Source organism: Pleurodeles waltl, chromosome 1_2, assembly GCF_031143425.1.
Source record: "Pleurodeles waltl isolate 20211129_DDA chromosome 1_2, aPleWal1.hap1.20221129, whole genome shotgun sequence".
Classification (NCBI taxonomy): Eukaryota; Metazoa; Chordata; class Amphibia; order Caudata; family Salamandridae; genus Pleurodeles; species Pleurodeles waltl.
This window is the reverse complement of record NC_090437.1, coordinates 170,763,688-170,782,936: the sequence shown is the minus strand read 5'-3', so window position 1 is coordinate 170,782,936 and position 19,249 is coordinate 170,763,688. Positions and strand designations below refer to the sequence as shown.

General features: G+C 42.2%; 1 protein-coding gene across 4 annotated transcripts in view; it reads right to left on the bottom strand.

Moving 5' to 3' along the window:
- Window positions 1-19,249, bottom strand: part of LOC138299052 (zinc finger protein 419-like) — a 233,787-nt gene that overhangs the window by 190,757 nt on the left and 23,781 nt on the right. For all 4 annotated transcript variants that reach the window (XM_069237005.1, XM_069237014.1, XM_069237032.1 and 1 more), the window contains exon 2: window positions 11,465-11,585. In XM_069237005.1, the coding sequence (XP_069093106.1) occupies window positions 11,465-11,585 (121 nt within the window). The remainder of the gene's footprint in view (window positions 1-11,464; window positions 11,586-19,249) is intronic.

Below are 19,249 nucleotides of genomic sequence, written 5' to 3'. Positions count from 1 at the left end.
CCCTGCCTGCATGAGAAGAACGGAACCTGCATCACTTGAAACCAGAGTGACCACAAGGACTAGCTGGCTGGCCTCCTGATCTGAAGTTGCAGGGACATAAAAGACTTCCAACCATCCTGCTTCTGCACCTCGATTCTGTCTACCCTGCCAAGTGGTGCCACCCCAGTCCTAGACGCATGGAAGTGGGCACAAGGTTCTTTATAAGCTGAACTAATGCATCTTCACTGAGACGCATCTCTGAGCAGAACTGATGCATCTTCTTGGCTGAATGGTGCATCTTTGAGCAGAATCAAAACATCACCACTGTTGCAAGGACTGGACCTCTCGCAACAGACTCACATTTCTGCAGCAACCTCATCTGGGCTCAATGCATCAGCTTCAGAACTGCCAGTGCGCAACACCTTTCCCGGTGCAAGCTACTCGCATCTCTGCTTGGCAGCAGCCTCAACGATGAGACTCCGCATCATAGCTTCACCGCTCATCAGAACCGACACATCAGCTCGAATGTACACCACCTCCTCAACACCGGCCTTCGCATTGTAAGCCCCGTCGACATGATACTCGACGTCAACGCAACAGGACTTAACATCACAGCCTTGCCGCATCTCACAACGGACACATCACCTTGACTGCGCAACAGCTTCAACAAGGATCCACACAACACTCTGTAACCATGATTGAAGGTACTTTGGTTTAGTGGGCCTAATTAGGTCCCTGTAGCTAGCCCGCGCTTCATCGCTGTCGGACCGAACTTTTGACTTTGTCCTGGTCCGGCGCAAGCAGAAATCCCCACTCACCCTTTCTGCTTCTAAGCACTATTCTTACTTAAAAATTTGAAATTCGCTATCTCCAGTTCTACTAATTGGACTTTTGTTGTTTTGGTCTGGTTTTATTTATTAAATTCAGATCTGTTTTTCTAATCTTGTATGGAATCATTTGTCTGGTGTTTTTCACTGTTTTACTGTTTGAAGTGTTGCACAAATACTTTACCAATTGCCTCTTAGTTGAGCCTGACTGCTTTGTGCTGAGCTACTAGAGGGTGAGCACAGGTTAATTTATGGTTTGCTTGTGCCTTACCCTGACTAGAATTGTGGTTGCTGCTTGTCCAGGACTTGCATCCCAGTAAACCAACAACCCAATTTCTAACAACAATATCTATGAAACAACATGGGGACCCTAGTGGACTGTCTGTCTACCCAAATGACAAATATGGGATGTCCATTATTCCTGAAATCCTTGAGAATGGTCAATAGATATGATTTACAGGAGGAATGTGAATCTACAAGTTAAGCATAAAAAGGGTGCGCTTTCAGCTGACGGAAATTTTTTTCTTAAGACGCAATGGACTGGGGGAGAGCTGGTCCTGTTTAAAACCCAGCATAATATATATATTACAGTTGTTAGAAATGGGGTCTCTAGTTGGCAGTCGGTTTGCATCCTGTCCAAGTAGGGATCCTCACTCTAGTTAGGATAAGGGAGATACCCGCTCAGATAACCCCTGCTCACCCCCTTGGTAGCTTGGCACGAGCAGTCAGGCTTATCTCAGAAGCAATGTGTAAAGCATTTGCACATAACACATAGTAATAAGTGAAAACACTACAAAAGGACACCACACCAGTTTTAGAAAAATAGCCAATATTTATCTATATAAAACAAGACCAAATACGATAAGAATCCAACATACAGTAAGAAAAATATGAATTATGCAAGATTTACTCAAAACTACAGTTCTTTGAAGTCGATAGCTCCGCCTGGGGCTAACATGGTGTCGTGATCAACAAAAACAACAGTTCAGGCCGGCCGCGGCGTTGCAGGCCAGCTACGGTGTCGGGAAGACCCGCAAACAGTACCGTGGATTTGCAGGGCATCGTGATCCTCGCAGTGAGCTCCGGAGGGCGGCGTCACTGACGTCGAGGTGTCGGGTCCGGAGTCGGTGCAGGAGTCGTCAGGCCCTTGAGGTCACACGCGTTGCAGATCGAACTCCAGGCTGATGAAGTCAGGTGCGCCGGCGTGGATGGCGTCGGGGCTGCGGTGCGAAGTGGGACGATGCGACGTGCGGTGCCCACAGGTCACGGTGCAGGCAGCAGCTCGGTGACAGCATCCAGCGGCGTCGGTGAAACCAGGGCTGCGGTGTGAAGCGGGGTGGTGCGACATGCGGTGTCCACAGGTCACAGTGCAGGCAGCGGCGTCGTTGCCGAAGCGCTGTCGTCGGTAGGCCCAAGCCAGCAGTGTGGGACGGGACGGTGCTTTGTGACCCTCACGAGCGGTGTCCACAGGCCACAGTGCAGGCAGGATGTCTGGTGACGACACAGTCGATGGTGCTGGCGTCGGTGGACCGGGGCTGCGGCCCGGGTCGGGACGGTGCCTTGTGTACCTCACGAGCGGTGTCCACAGGCTACGGCGCAGGCAGCGGTGTCAGCAGGGGCGGCGTCGTCGGGATGCCCAGGCTGCGGTGTGAGCAGGCGATGCCGGAATGCGGGACCCACAGGTCACGGTGCGAGCAGTGGCTCGGTGAAGTCGTCCGATGACGGCGTCGGGGAGACCAGGGTCGCAGTGCGAAGCGGGGCAATGCGACTCCGTGTGGCGTCGGCAGGTCATGGTGCAAGCCAGCGGCATCGTTGGCGGCGTCGCGGTGGGTTCTCCTCTTGAACAACACAAAACACACAGTTCCCAGTGATGCAGGTCGAGGAAACTGAAGTCTTTGGTGTCCCTGATACTTCCAACAGGAGGCAAGCTCTACTCCAAGCCCTCGGAGAATTTTCTGAAACAGCAAGGTTCACCTTTTGCACTCTTTTCAGGCAGAAGCAGCAACTGCAGGCCAGTCCAGCAAAGCAGCACAGCAAAGGGACAGTACTCCTCCTTCAGCTGTTCTCCTGGGCAGAGGTTCCTCTTGATTCCAGAAAGATTCTAAAGTCTGTGGTTTTGGGCGCCCTTCTTATACCCAATTTATCCTTTGAAGTAGGCCTCCTTCAAAGTAAAGTCTCTTTTGAATTTGAAATACTGCCTTGCCCAGGCCAGGCCCCAGACATTCACCAGGGGGTCGGAGATTGCATTGTGTGAGGACAGGCACAGCCCTTTCAGGTGTAAGTGACCACTCTTCCCCTCCCTCCTAGCACAGATGGCTCATCAGAAAATGCAGACTACACCCCAGCTCCTTTTGTGTCACTGTCTAGTGTGAGGTGCAACCAGCCCAACTGTCAAACTGACCCAGACAGAGAATCCACAAACAGGCAGAGTCACAGAAATGGTATAAGCAAGAAAATGCTCACTTTCTAAAAGTGGCATTTTCAAATGCACTATATCAAAATCAACTTTACTGAAAGATGTATTTTTAAATTGTGAGCTCAAGAGACCCCAAACTCCACATGTCCATCCGCTCCCAAAGGGAATTTACACTTTAATCAGATTTAAAGGTAGCCCTCATGTTAACCTATGAGAGGGACAGGCGTTGCAACAGTGAAAAACGAATTTAGCAATATTTCACTGTCAGGACATATGAAACACATTACTATATGTCCTACCCTAACCATACACTGCACCCTGCCCTTGGGGCTACCTAGGGCCTACCTTAGGGGTGTCTTACATGTAAGAAAAGGGAAGGTTTAGGCCTGGCAAGTGGGTACCCTTGCCAAGTCGAATTTACAGTCAATACTGCACATACAGACTGCAGTGGCAGGTCTGAGACATGATTACAGAGCTACTTATGTGGGTGGCACAACCAGTGCTGCAGGCCCACTAGTAGCATTTGATTCACAGGCCCTGGGCACCTCTAGGGCATGTTACTAGGGACTTATTAGTAAATCAAATATGCCAATTATGGATAAACCAATCCACAGTACAATTTATATGGGGAGGACTTGCACTTTAGCACTGATTAGCAGTGGTAAAGTGTGCAGAGACAATAAACCAGCAAAAACAGAGTCCAAAACCAGGAGTGCAGAAGGCAAAAAGTCAGGGGAGACATGCCAAAAAGCTGCCAGGTCTAACAACAGTTAACTGCAGATCACATTGCAAATAATGAGACAAGTGCTGAGCTATAGCTCTCCAATACAGATCTATATGTATGCAGCAGGCGAACATGTGGCCTATGTACACCACATGTAGCCCACATCTTAGACAGCTACTCTTGTTACTAAATTTGTTAGTATCGCAGTTCCCCATTCTTTCTGGAGTATAACAGAGCATACAGAAGGCTCTAAATTGTTTTAACTTCAGGTTGACCGAAATGACCGAAAAGTATATTATTTCACAAACATATTTAACATCCAGTGATCTTCGAGATCAATTTGCAAGCTAAACTAGTTAAATCATTCTCCCTTTGCTCTGTTATTATTCAGTAGATATTACACATAGTTAATTTTCAATCACCTGAGTACAAGCATGACAGCAGCTCCACTTTATCACTAATAGTAATACTAGAAATATAATGATGAAAATAATCCTGTACCTTTAAATGATCAAAAAAGCTATTTTGAGGAAGTTACTAAGCTAAATTGTAACATACCAAAAGTGCAAAACCTTTCCGATTATATAACTGACCTGCCGATTTAAGTACCAAGAATATCATAACTTGGCTACTGTGTCATGAAATATATATAGATTATAAAAATGGATCTCCCAGAAGTGTTTGGAAATGCAAAGATGAAATATGAAAGGCTGAAAAGCTAGCTCCCTGAATTCTATGTATACCAGGGATGAGCTTAAAACAAACCCTTTTAAAATATTTAGAGTCAGACTGCCTAACAATAGAAACTTTGGACCAGATGTAGGAAAACTCCTGCACTGCGACTCGCAAATTGCGAGTCTGAGCGACTTGCAATTTGTGAGTCGCAATGCAGGATGCAGGATGGTGTCCCTGACACCATCTGCGAGTCGCAAGGGGGTTGCAAAGGCCCACCTCATTAATATTAATGAGGTGGGTCGCAATTTGCGACCCCCTTGCGAATCGCAGCACTCACAGGGATGGTGGCCTGCTGGAGACAGCAGACCACCATGTCTGTGACTGCTTTTAAATAAAGCAGCTTTTTTTTGTAATGCAGCCCGTTTTCCTTAAAGGAAAACGAGATGCATTACAAAAGGAAAAAATGAAACGTGTCAGTTTCATTTTTTCAGAGCAGGCAGTGGTCCATAGGACCACTGCCTGCTCTGAAAAAATGTTTTCAAGGCCATTCACAAAGAGGAAGAGGTCCCATGGGGAACCCTTCCCTTTTATGAAAGGGTTGGTGGTAACTGCGATTGCTGTGCGATCGCGCTCACAAAGCAATCCTGCATCGCGCTGCGACTCGCAAATAGGAAGGGGAACACCCCTTCCTATTTGCGACTTGCAGTCACATTTTGCGAGTCGGTAACCAGGTTACCGACTCGCAAAATGGGAAACGCGAAGTGGGTTTTGCACCTCGCAAACAGCGATTTTTGCTGTTTGCGACGAGTAAAACCCTTTCTATATCTGGCCCTTTTACTCTTCCAGCCACTATTTGAAAATCAAGGGTATTACAGTATGGATCATAATCTGTGATTAGGCACTGAATACGAGTTTTAAAGCAAGCCCAGAAATAGAATTTACAATCTGGAAGTGTCTACCCCCACCCCCTTGATGCAAAGATTTTCAAAAATGGAATAGGCTACATAGCCCTCTTATATTCCCATTTAAAGCCACACACTGCGCCTTCAAGTCGCCTAAAAATAATAATCAGGTACTCGCAAAAGAATGACCTGAAAAAGGTAAAGAAAAGCATGGAAAATCTTAATCTTTGCAATATTAAAGTGGCCACTGATATTTACTGGTTGCCAATTCCATAGCCGCATCTTAGAAACAGACCTAGATAGCAGTTCACATTTCAAATCAATAATAGGATTAACAGAAGAGCTGATCTTAATTACCAAATAAATTGCACCTAAAACAACACTTGGCTCTTTTACAATACATACAAGGCTCAAAATTGAGTTTTCAGTAAATTAAGACGATACCCAGAGAAGACACCCAAACCACTGGCGATTAATTGCAAAGCTTTGATTGGGTTAGACGAACCCACAGCCACATCATTCGTAAACGCACTAATCTTAATCTCCATTTCATTTACCACAGTTGTTGCTATCCCTAAATTAACAGTAAGAAACAGCAACAGTAAGAAACAGCAAAAGAGAAAATAGGAGCAGGAACAGTGGGCATCCCTGGCAAGTATTACGATTGACACTGCAATAACATTTAACCATTTCAAGTTGTATCTATGATTTATTAGGGTCTCTCTCTAGTACTGCATGGGCAAGTGTCTGTTCTCTCACTTTTGACTCAGAGTACAAATAACTGTGCTCGCTCCTTATGTGATTTATTCTGCTCAGAAATAGACTGTGCAGTGGCTCCCCACTCAGGCGCCTTCACTATATCCCAAACAATATTAGGAGCAGCAAAACCCAGGTTAACAATAATTAATTCCATTATATGGGTGTTCATCCTTTTTATATACTAAGAACTTAATAATAATGATCTAGGAAAGCCATTTTTTGCAGATCCTTTAGGGAATTAGAGATCTGAATTGTTAACAATAAAGGGTTATGATCTGAAGTAACTTTTCAGCAGAGTTCAATTCTTGATTCACTAATCAGATCATGTGAAACAAAATCATATTAAAATGAAATAATGACCGTGGAGTGCCGGACAGAACTTATATTGGCGCATGGTTGGGGGGGGGGGGGGGATGCAGCTTCTCCATAGGTCTACCTGCTTATAGCTCACGATGCAATTAAAGTCACCAAGAATCAATAATTCCCCAGTCCAGCATGCCAACTCGAAATGTAACATTTCTAACAACTCCGGATCATCTGTATTGGGGCATAGACAGTGCAGATGGTAAAATCTTTACTAGCCACACTAATCTGTGAGACTGCCCTACTACCATGCAAATCAGATGCAGTTCGATTAACTCTGAATTCATAACAGTGAATGCTTAATATAGGAACCCCCGTAAATTGAGACCTGCTGAGCTGTGCAAGCAATTGCCGAAACAGTACTCTGTCTTTATATGTCAAATTAGACTCAACAAGACACAAAATATGAGGTTTGTAAGTACCGCTCCCATTTTTCAGTTTTTACTGATTTTTACAGATAAATGCAGACAGAAAACTGTTTATTTTCCTGTCCGTATTTATTTTTAAATATGAATAAAAACGGAAATTAGGTTGCTTTTTGAATGATTGTAAATGCTGACTGCCAGGTCAATAACTGTACGGATGGACATGAAAGGGAGTCAGAAAAAGAGAGAAAGTTTCCTAATGAGGCTTAAACAGATGCAAATGCAGATGTACATGTTTTCACACAAGTGTATTGGTTTATCATTTATGACTAGTCATGCCAATTAAATGTACATTTATTAAATACTATAAAACCGGGAGCCTTATTTATAAGCCATTACCTCTTCTTTAACCAACTGTCCTTTGAGGGTTACATTCAAACTCATTATCTTAAGCTGTTGTATGAATAGTAAAAGTGTGCCTTGAGAGCAAATTTTCATTGTCAGACATAACAGCCTAACTGTTAACACGACAATTACCTTTCCTAAACACCCACCCACCGTTACTCCACACACCATGAAAAGAAATACAACCTAGTGACCACACCAATTAATTTTTGAGATTTTTACCTTCATGCCCTATATTTACACCATGGCTTACTGACAAACATTTTTTGAATCAGAGAAAAAAGTTTTGTACCAAGTTGATTTTAGAGAATTATACTAATGTTTTCTATCAAAAACTGGAAGCCATTTCAGAGGACAGAAGTCTAAGATCTGTTTTGATGTTTTTGGGGAAAAAAAACAAAAAAAACAGCTATTTTGAAAAAAATTCTGTATTTGGAAATTATGATTGTTTCTTGATTATTGATAGTTTTGAGACAAGTAATTCTATGGTAGGACCAGGGGCGAGGATTACGCTTTATCTTTTTTGGTTTTATTATCAGTAGCCACACTTAAAACTTCAACACACTTCGTTTACCATAAACCCAGGGGAAAAAGTCAACATCCAATCAGATAATACCAGGATTCCTCCACAGTCCCACAACGCTGTTGCTGCCTCCTCTTTCTTTGCTGCTCAGCAGCTAAGTTAAGTCCCTCCGGCCACTTGGCCTTCTTAACTTCTGTGTTTATTGAGGATTTGTGAAGGTTATGGCTTGATAAGTTTGTAAGATCTCTTTGCTTTAAAGATATATTTGTGTGGAGAATTACAAACGTGTTGCCTTCAGTGTGCGGCCACGGCAACGCTTGTTGTTCCTCCGCCGCCTCTGTTAACTTCCTTGACCGGCTGCGGTGCCTGGGGCCAGAGCTGTGTTGGCCTCCAGCCACCAGGAGGAGCCACATTCAAACTGCGCTCTGCACGTCTCGCTAACCTGTGACAGGGCGCTCATAAGCACGTAATCTGACAGAACAACCATCCAGGTGTGGTAATTAGCCTTTCCTCTCATGCGTAGAGCCTCTATGTCCCCATGGGGGGTCTGTATAATTACGCACTTTGCACGTTTTGGCCGCCAATGATCGCGGATACATGCACAGGTGAGTACAGTCCCTGCAGGGAAATAATTTGTAAATTACATACTCGCCCAATGAATATACATACAGAATCAAGCCAGAAGACATTGTGGCAACTTCCTCCTGTATTAAGACATCATCCATGTGGGGTTTGCAATGTATGTGCACTAACTAGACGGGGAGGGTAGACTGTCTCGATTTAGAACCCACTGGTAGTTGGCATAACTGCATCTACATTATTACGTGTCCCTGCAGTTTACACTATATTGGAATGACAACCCACCCAGTTTGCTGAAAACCATACTCCGAATGATGTGTGGTGGGTTGTTCTCGATACACCCAATTACCTGCCCAACAGTTCTAAAACTTTTTTAGAAAAAGAACAGTGCTGGTTATTTAGACTCTGGACTCATTTACATGGACTCAATGATGGCATTCCATGGATAAGCTTCTCCCTACCTCTTGAGGCTCTATCCTAGCACCCTGATCCTGCTAACTGAATCACCGAGGGAGTTATTCACTTGAAAGGCAGAGACTTTGACATATGCTACTTGTCGACCTGTTTTTCATGTCATTCCTTTAGCCTATATATGTGTCCTGACGCATCTTTGGTGTTAAAACCTCTTTGTATATTTCCACATGCCACATTTTTTGATAATTTTGGGCATTTTCTTCTGGAGCCTTATTAACGTAGTTTGCAATTACAGGTTACTGTCACTCTATATTTGCAAACTTATTGTGCCTCTTTTAGAGGGTCTCATGGGACATGGGTATTGTTCTACATACAGATACACCGCAAGGTCAAGTTTGGTCCTCTGTCTAATTTAATGTATTGCTATTCAGCCCGAGGTCTTGGTCCGTCCTTTGTGTTGATGACACCACTGCTCTAGTACGAGGTCCTTCCTATGTTCTTTTTGCAGCGTAATGGGCGATACACGGACCAGTCGTTTGTTTGGTTCTTTGTGACATTATGGTTGTCACTTTATTCACCACTCACGTGACCTCAACGGTTCTAGTGAGACACAGTGTTGTTATGTGCCTTTGATGTGACCCCTATCTATTTGAGCTCAACCCTTTCCATTCATTAATACATTTTACTCCTACTTTTGCCAGTTACTGATTCATTAATTGACCATGACTTTGAGTATAGGGTCGTCTTTGGGGCACTACATGAGTTCTGACCACCCAGCAACCACATGATTAACTGTTTCTGAGGTCTGTGTCACAAGATATGTAGAGTTCCTTTCAAATGTTGACTGTGCATAAGACATTACCTTTCAGTAGCTATATCCTTACTACTGATTTTTACTGTATGGTTCCTAATGGGCTTTTTGTGTCTATACAGAGGTGACGATAGTCCTCATGTACATGATCCCATGGAGCACCAACCTCAGTCAAGGATGGTAAGCAGTCGCTATTTAGAGTGTACCTCATACTTGGAATTGCCGCACGTCATCACTGAGTGCCACGACACCTCCTTGTGAGTTTATTTGTATATGCATTTGTATCATATCGTTACTTTGTTATGTTTTTCTCTCTTCACAGGCGCCCATCTACCTATATTGTTAGGTGTGTAGCTTTTTGAATAAATTGACACATTGTCTTACACACCTGCATTACACCCTTTGATATGTAGTGTAGAGTAGGAGACCTTTGTTGTTTTTGGTCCTGATGAAATGCCATTAGATCCGTAGGGACTGGTTAGGCGTGAAACATGTTGACCTAGACTAGTGATTGTGAGAAGCCCTCTCTTTCACTCCTTATATCTTGGTTGAGTGATGGAACATTACGTCCACCTCACTCCTGAGTGTGTTTTAACCTTGACCGAGACCCCCTTAGCTCAACAAAATGTAGATGTTCTGAGGGTCTTGAGCCAATTTTATCCCTCTTTTTTCTGTAGCTCCTCTCTGATCATAGGTTTGAATTCATCCCCACGTTTATTTACTACTGCATGCACTATTGGTCAAGCTCTCCGACAAAGAACCCCCCGAGGGGCCCGTCAGATACTGCAGCGCCAGTCTGACGAGGAGCATGCCCTATGATGAAGCATGACATCCAATTGGATGTGTGAGGGCTCTTGCTTCTATACTGCAGTGTGCCTAGTGAAGTGCTGTATACTCCTGCGGAACAGTGTACCTGTATGATTTACATGTATCGCAAGTACAACAGCATACCAAGAGAGACATGCTAAGTCTCCAGAGCTGCAAACCACAAAAGGAGGCACAGGCTCGCGTTTCAACAAGCTGGGAAATGAATTTCCTGGAAGGAAGGTCAGATAGTCCTGCTTGGCACCCTTACATGGCTAGCATACACAAAGAATTGTGACTAATATAGAACACTGTCCAGCTCAGCGTAGGCTAGAGCTACGTGAGAAAAATCAATGAATAACATTTTATAATGAACTCAGTGCAAACAATAAAACAAAAAAATAAATAAAAAGAGAAGAGCTGTAGGGTTATTATTGTTATTGCATATATCAATAAGAGCAATGTTTTGTACACTGTGAAGAGGCTGAGCTTCTCCCCATGGAGTACTGCCCACATTCGTAATGATCATACCAATAAATAGGGATGAAATGGGAGAGTATAACTTCCTCTATAATGTTTCTTGGCTGCTCACTGCTAAATTTAGGTGCCAAATTTCGCTACCAGCTCAGGTGTAGAAAATAAGGAAAACACTGTGGCCGTTCATAAGCACACAAGAACTATCCCAGTACATATATCTGAGAGGTCTGTATTTATTACCACTAACTTTCGTTTTGAAACTTGCCATGACTAATTAAATAGCTTCTGAATTTACGAGCAGTACGTGGACATATATTAATGTATGCTGAACATTCCCACATGTGGTTAGATCATTACCAATTAAGTGAAATTATTATTTATTTAGGGTGGACTTGCCATGCATTATGTAACATTTAAAGGTGAAATGTTGTGATATGTTACCTAGTAAGGTCAAGGCCTGGTGAATTTCCTTCATTACATTTGTATACAGCTCCTTCTGCCACTCGTATAACAACCTCCACTCCTCTTCAGAGAAACAGGCAGCAACATCCTCGAATGTTACCTGTGCAAGGAAGAACACATTACAGTTGACAAAGTCATTTACTTCACTATGTGAAAACCTGACTCTATGGCAATGTTTTCACATCACATAAAACAGAACGTACTTAATTAGAGAGGGCAAAGGAGACCAACAAAAAGAGAGACACAGAGACACCAGAGAGAAAAGAGCAAAAAAAGAGAAGGAGACAGAGTGGCAGTGAGGGTGCATGTTTTGCTCATACGAAGAACAAATACAGGATAGGCATCACTAGTGCAAGGTCTCCATATATACAAATAAGATAAAGCGCAGGCAGTAGCAGAACATCATCCTCTTTAACACTTATTACTGGTCCAGCATTGACAACAGGATGCACGTTTTGTTCAGATTAGAGGCAGCTGCAGTGCCCATAAGGGTAGCAGAAGTGCAAGTTTTGTTGAAACGCATATTATTTGTAACAGAGGCACAAGCAATACAGGCTTCCCTCACATACAGAATATATGATGGCATCACTAATCTCTCATATGGAGCACATGCCTTCAGTGCAGGCTTTCCTCAAACAGTATTTGTACAGGACAGGAAAGGTGAGGCACACATACAGAGAACAGTCGTAGCATAAGCAACAGCAATGAATGCCTCTCACATGGGGAACAAGTCAATTTTCAAAGCATTAACCCACACCTGAATGTTGACTTTCACACAGGCAGTTGAAATATAATCTTAATTCTTGTAAATCTTCAGTGGTGTTAATAACCTGGTCACACCTTGTGCATAAAATGTAAATAGCACATTGTTTTGTTGTTTCAGCCTGACAACAAAACAATACAGTTTAACATTACAGTCTGATGATGCAGGCTACAGTGCATAAATGTCCTTGTCTGACACTTTTCAGTAATTCACTTATTAACATAATTTACCTTCTCCTTCAACCTGAACTTCCCCTTAAAAAAGCAGGGAACTCTATGATTACAATGATATACCACTGCCTCTCCTCAGACTGCCTGGATTAAATACGGAAGTGGCTAACACTCCTTGCAAAGGTGTCCCGAAGAGAAAGAGTTTGAGGGATGCAGCAGACCTTCAGGACTCGCAACCAGGCAGGCGATGGTGAGATTCTTGCTCTTGTGTGGATATGCGAGGTGAAGCAGGCACATCAAGCTCCAGGAGGTCCACACCTGGCACTTTCTCCACCCTACACCTTAGAGGGCCTCACGATGAGGTTTACAAGTGCAGACAGGCTAGGTGGTTACTAAGCACCATGGACCTGACTTAGATCAAATGGATATTGTGCCAACTTTGCTTGTGACTAAGGAAATACTTATTTACTGCCACAGCCCAAACAGTGACACATGTTGTGATGGAGTGACAGCCCACCCCCCCCTTCTCCCGCTGTGACGCATCAGGAAAAACACACCGATAGGGGCAGAGGGGAACCAGGGCCTGATATCAAAGAAGGCTCAGTTTATCATTTCAGCTGAGCAATCGTTTCAGTGGTGCACATTTTCTCTGGCACCCAACCTGTGGTAAGAAGGAAAATTTATCAGCATGGCCAAAGGGGAGCAGATTGTTATGGCTTCTATAGAGGGGATACAGAATAAGCTCCATAGTATGCAAGAGTAACTGATTACTTATGAGGCTAAAATGCAGCAGGTGTAAGACATGGGTTGCAAAGACTTCCGTGATCCAGTTATTATTCCCTGACCTCTATTGTTTGTCTAAAAGATGTGGTGACAACTTAACGAACTATAAATACCAGGAAGTGTTGAGATGGCCCCCTAAATAAGAAAGGTCTAATCTTGTGGAAGTCCTCAAATACGTTTTCTGCCATGAACTGTTCATGGACCTTGAGGAACCTTCCTAAGAGTGAAGAAAGTGAACAGAATATCAACAAGTGGCTCCAGCGACAGTGAAGAGTATAAAGCTACAATCTTACTGATTCAGGATGGAGATAGACACTTGCAAAAAGATCCCTAAGATGGTGAATGCTATAAGCTTCTTCACCCACAACAGAGACTGTCTACTCTAGCAGTCAGTATGATGAGTGTTACGAGACAGCAGAAATTGCAATCAGATTAAACACTGAAGGCTGAGAAAACCCTGACGACGAGTCACATTGAATCATTATGTTTATTAATGTGGTGGTGGTGGAGAAACAAGGTAAATCAGAGCCACTCAAGTGTGCTTTTAGTTTATGGTGGTGATTTTTTACCCCACCACACCAGTCTTCTCGGGCTTTGCTACAGGCCTTGTAACCTGTGGAGTGAAATGGTGGCAATGTACAGACCATATTATCATCTTGCTTTCTCTGCAACATCTGCCAACCATACTTAGATGTGGGTCACGACCCACAGACTCAGGCACCTCTTCAGCTTCCTGAAATATTCCCTTTTATTTTAGTTTCCCTGCAATTGGACTAATGTTCGTTTTCATCAACCCTCTCCTACACAAAATGTGTTGTCAACGTACCAACACGGCATGGGTGGCAGTCAGATCGATCCTTTGTAGAGGTTGGAAGCCTGGGCTCTCATACTCATTCAGCTCTTTCGAATGGTACCCTATGGCAGTTCAATGGAGATACACATAATTATATGTAGCATAAAATACCATGGTAATTTCTCGTAATTTTAATCTGCGAGAACACCATGGGTGACAATACTGTGCCTATGCTACTGAGTAATTTTGAGATCTGTGTACCAAGGCAGCAATAACGTAGGGAAAAAAATAAGTAAGCATCGGCAAACCCAATAGGTTCTATCTTTGGTACCTATTGGGTTTGCAATTTTTTTTTTTTTTGCAATACGGTTCCTCACCACTGATCATGTGCAGCACGGCTAGAGATTAGTAAAGAAAAATAAAAAAATACCTAGAAGACGACTGAATGCTTCATTTTGCAGGAGCACTACCGCTCATGTGCCTGATTTCAACAGAAAGCAACAGAGTACATGATTGCTGGAGGGAGCAACACAGATGGCAGGGGACAGCAACATGAAGCGGGCATGTGTCTGGGGCAGTCTAACTTTATCTAACAGTCCCAGTTAGTCCCAAGTCTGGCATGTATTAGGCAGACCTTAAAGAGGTAGAAGCCTGCCAAGAAAAAAAAGCAAATTTTCAAAAAAAACTGGTAGCCTTTTTTACGTGAGCCATTCATGGCAATCACTTTTTATTGTATTCTTCAGATCCATTTTTGGAAAGATTGGGGTTGTATAGAATCAATGTAAAGGCTGCTAGTAGGTGCAGGTAAAAAAACAAGAACTGGATCTTATCATCAGAGGAGTAGCGAAGTACCCAGTCTTGTGGTATAATTATCAAAATACAACATGATGGTAAATGTATAGCCTTTGCATCGAAGTGCAATCGATCTACTTCGATAACAAACTGTTTGATCCTGAGCAAATCACACTCTCCTTATGCTTATGTCCACTGATCTGACAGTATACGTAAGTATTTTAAAATATGTTTATTGGAAGAAATAAAAACCAAGGGCATATTCTCAGTACAGGATTGCCTGGGACCGTTATGGATGTCGTCCTTGATGAAAGTGGGCTTCTAACTGTTTTTCCAACAGCCAGTTGCATCATAGTACCCACCCCCCTATTGTTCCCCTAACAGGGAGAAATATTTTACTTGGGGGATGGCTCAAGAATCGGCTCAAGCACAGTAAAAGGTGGATAGCCTATCAGAGGCATCCAAAGTTCTCCAGAATTTATGGGATTTCTTTCAGCCTTCATGATTGGTTGTGTGCTCCACAGTGCCACAGCTCTTAAACCGTTGACTGTAATTTAATGTCTAGGTGTCCCGCTGACAAAATAGACATTAAGCCCGGATTACGACTATGGCGATGTCCCGACAGGTATGTTGCCGACAGTGCTGCTGCCTTCCCGTCAGCCCCATTACGAGGTTCCCGCTGGCCCAGCGGGAAACAGCCTACGTCATTGTCGCCGGCTCGTAATAGAGCCGGCGGCAATGCTGTAGTGCGTAGGGTGCACCAGCACCTATCTCAAAGTTCACTTGCAATGGGGATGGCCGGTGGGGCCCCTGCACTGCTCATGCCAGGTGCATGGGAAGTGCTACCGCCTTGAAACCGCAGGCAGAGAAGGGAGTCGTAATCCCCAGGGCAGCGCTGTTGGCATAGAGTATCACTAAAAAGAAACAATTAGTGACTGATCCGTAAGCAGCAGTAGTACACTAGTAATATGACCATGCTCCAGGAAAGGGACAAAACAAGAAGAGGAAGAATGAATAAGAAGCAAACAAATCAGAGTCAATAAAGCCCACTGTAAGCTACAACAGGGGTTTCACAAACAGACAGATTACACTATCTGGTAGGCAAGATTAAAACAAAAAAGTAAAACAAACAGCTACCCTATTTTGGATAGGAAACAGCTCACAGTCACGCAATTATGTTAGGACAATGCGCACTTAATATCTCTGTAAAGTACATTTCACTGGCACTGGAGCAACTTTGTGTTGGGGTTCTAGAACTGGTAGACCCAGGAAGCTGTATATCAGGCCAAAGATGCAAACCATAAAGCTTTTGTGTACAAATGGTTAGAATAACAGGTTTGCTGTCTGAGAAAATGCAAAGAGACAAATGGTCCTGTTAGAGCAGAATGGCCATTTCACATAGAATTATTTAGTAAAAAAAAAAAATATATATATATAGGGTATGAATCCCCTCACAAACAAATGCATATGGGAAAAAACATTTGAAAACAAAAATATGAAAAAAACACACAAGGAACTGTTTAAGTTACAGTTTTTGCATATATTCAAACAACTATAAATTAAGATATTTACACAGAAATTGATTGAGGTTACTCCATAAGTGAAAAGTGAAGGTGCTCATGCAGTGCATCCAGTGAAAGAATGTGAGAATAAAAGCACTGATTGAGATTCAATACAACAGTCTCCTACAAACAGCCTTAAAAAAAATGCCTGTACTAAATCCATATCCCCAAAGGGCAGCCAAGAAAAGGTACATCTCGCCCTGGACACCTGAGACTCAAAAATCATACCATTTAAGACAGGCTGTTTGTTTGCTTATTGATATGCATGTGTGTCCAACAGGCTTAAAAACACAATTTCCTAAATATTTTCCAAATATGAATTCACCTGCTCCTTGTACATTTAAGCTGCTAGAGTAATCAGCAAGAGTATTCACCCAACCTTCTTAAGGATCAGAAATTTCCAGTTAAATGTGAAGTGCTCTTCAAAATACATCCCTTTTCCAAGATTTCCACCATGGTCGCGTACTCTTATGACTCTGTAAGGCTGTACAATTATTACTCTCATTTCAATTCTGAAAAGGTGACAGGTGTGTTGTGTAAGAATAGAAACTGGGAAGTAGTTAAACCTACCCTGTGCAAAACAGAGCAGTACACATCCCACTCTTCTCTCCAACAACAAATGTTTTACCCTGGATCCTATTAATGCATGTTGCATCTTCATGCAGAGATGAAAAAAGAGGCCAACCAAAATGGAAAAAACCTGCTACAGTGAACATGTTATGCACAATCCTGCTTTGCATATATTTCTTTATTAACCTATTTTTGTAGGCAATAGTAGATAAACAATTACTAAGCAAACCGGCACCAGCATAGTGCCTGTGGGAAATGTTTACATAAGAACATCACCCACATATACACATATCTACTAACTCTCAATGGTGCATCTACTTATATTAGCCAACAAAGATAGCAACTCCAAGATTAAACAATAACAGTGGCCAACTTTCCATTATTACTTCGCAGTACGCTTAGCTTATGCTGAGACACTTTAAGTGCACAGAGATAGAAGGCAATTGTTGGGGGGCAGAGGAGGTTACAAGTCATGTTGCACATTTCTTAGGTTTGTATTTTGGGGGTTTTATTCTAAATCATTCTTTCTTAGATCAGGCCATCTTAAAATATATATTCAGTCGGAAATCGTGCTTATTGATTGTGATTACTATTCATGCCTCAAGTGCGGAAGAGTTTGCAAAAGAAATAAATGATAGTGATTTGAACCTTAGATTTACAGCAAACATAAATACTAGAGAACTAGAATTTTTAGATGTGAAGATTTCCATAGAAAATGCTAGGTTGCAAACTACGTTATATAGGAAACCAACGGCAGGCAACAGTTTGCTGCATGCAAGAAGTCATCATCCTGTACCTTTAAAAAGAGTATTCCCTATGGAGAACTGTTAAGAGCAAAACGGATCTGTAGTACTGAGCATAAATTTGACGAAGTTGAAAAGGAAATGGTATCACGGTTTAGGGAAAGGGGATATTCCATCAATACTATCTCTAAGGCCAATAAGAAGGTGGATATGCACATTAGAGACAGAATTCTATTTGATACATGCAAGAATAAGAATAACAATAACAGCATGCAGTGTGAGAAGCAAGCTATGGTGAGATTTATAACTACATATAATGAGGCTCATTCAAGAATTCAAATGATTTTACAGAAACATTGGCATTTACTAAGAAGCGATCCTGTTATAAGCAAGGACCTTAGGAAAAATCCACAGATAACATTTAGATGAGGGAAATCTATGCGAGATGCACTAGTGAGAAGTGATATCAGACAAGGTGGGACCGAACCAATGTGGTTAACACCAATTGATGGCTTTGTCAGATGTACGAAATGCAAGGCCTGCAGAAATGGAGAGAGCATCAAATCAGTAGTGATTAATGACAAAATTATACATAAAATTAAGGGACTGTATACATGCAAAAGTGAATATGTCATCTACACACTTAAATGTAGCTGTCTCAAGATGTATATAGGCAGCACAAAATTACAGGTACATAAACGTGTTTTACAACATCTTAGAGCGGTGCAAAATCAGAACGATTCATACCCGGTAGCTAAACACATTCGGAAGTTCATGGAGGAGACATCACTAACTTAAAATATAGTGTGATAGATGGGATACCTAAGGATCCCAGAGGAGGTGATAGAGAAAAAAAGCTAAGAACACTGGAGTCTAGATATATTTTGTTGTTTGATAGTAAAGAACCTAATAGATTGAACAAAAGGGAAGAGTTACACATGCATTTGAAGACTTAAATTAGGGATTGCAGTTTTAGAATGACAGTTTTGTAGACCCTGCAGTTGTTTTTTATCACATTAGGAAAATAATTCTACACAAACTATACAGTAATGAGATGGAAAGGTAATAGATTGTGTAATAATGATGCAGCAGTGGTCAATGTGGCAAGGTTATATTTTAAACTTTTTTTTCTGCTCTCAGGGAAATTTTGTAAAGATGGTTTAGGTCATGGTCAAGATTAATTAATGATGCGGAGTAATATGAGTTAAAATATAGATTTGTATAATGTTTATAAATTTTTCGCACATATGCCTTTATAGGCAGTGTAAGTGTATTTAATGTCATATGTTATACAGTAGTAAGAATTTTGCACTATTCAAGTGTGTTAAATTATCATAAGAAATCCAGTAATGTCAAAAACTGAAAATTATTGTAGAACTATCGGCATCGTTATGGTGATTATTTTGGGTGGATATACGGCATTAAGTGTATGGTGTGCCATTTCAGTATAATTTTGTTTGTTAAATAATGTATCGACATTAATGCGCAATAATGAATTTAATAGTTATAATGTAAGCATCCTTAAGTTTTGATCATGACGTTGATAAAAAGTGAAGAAAGACGATCCGATGTGTATAAACAGCAAATT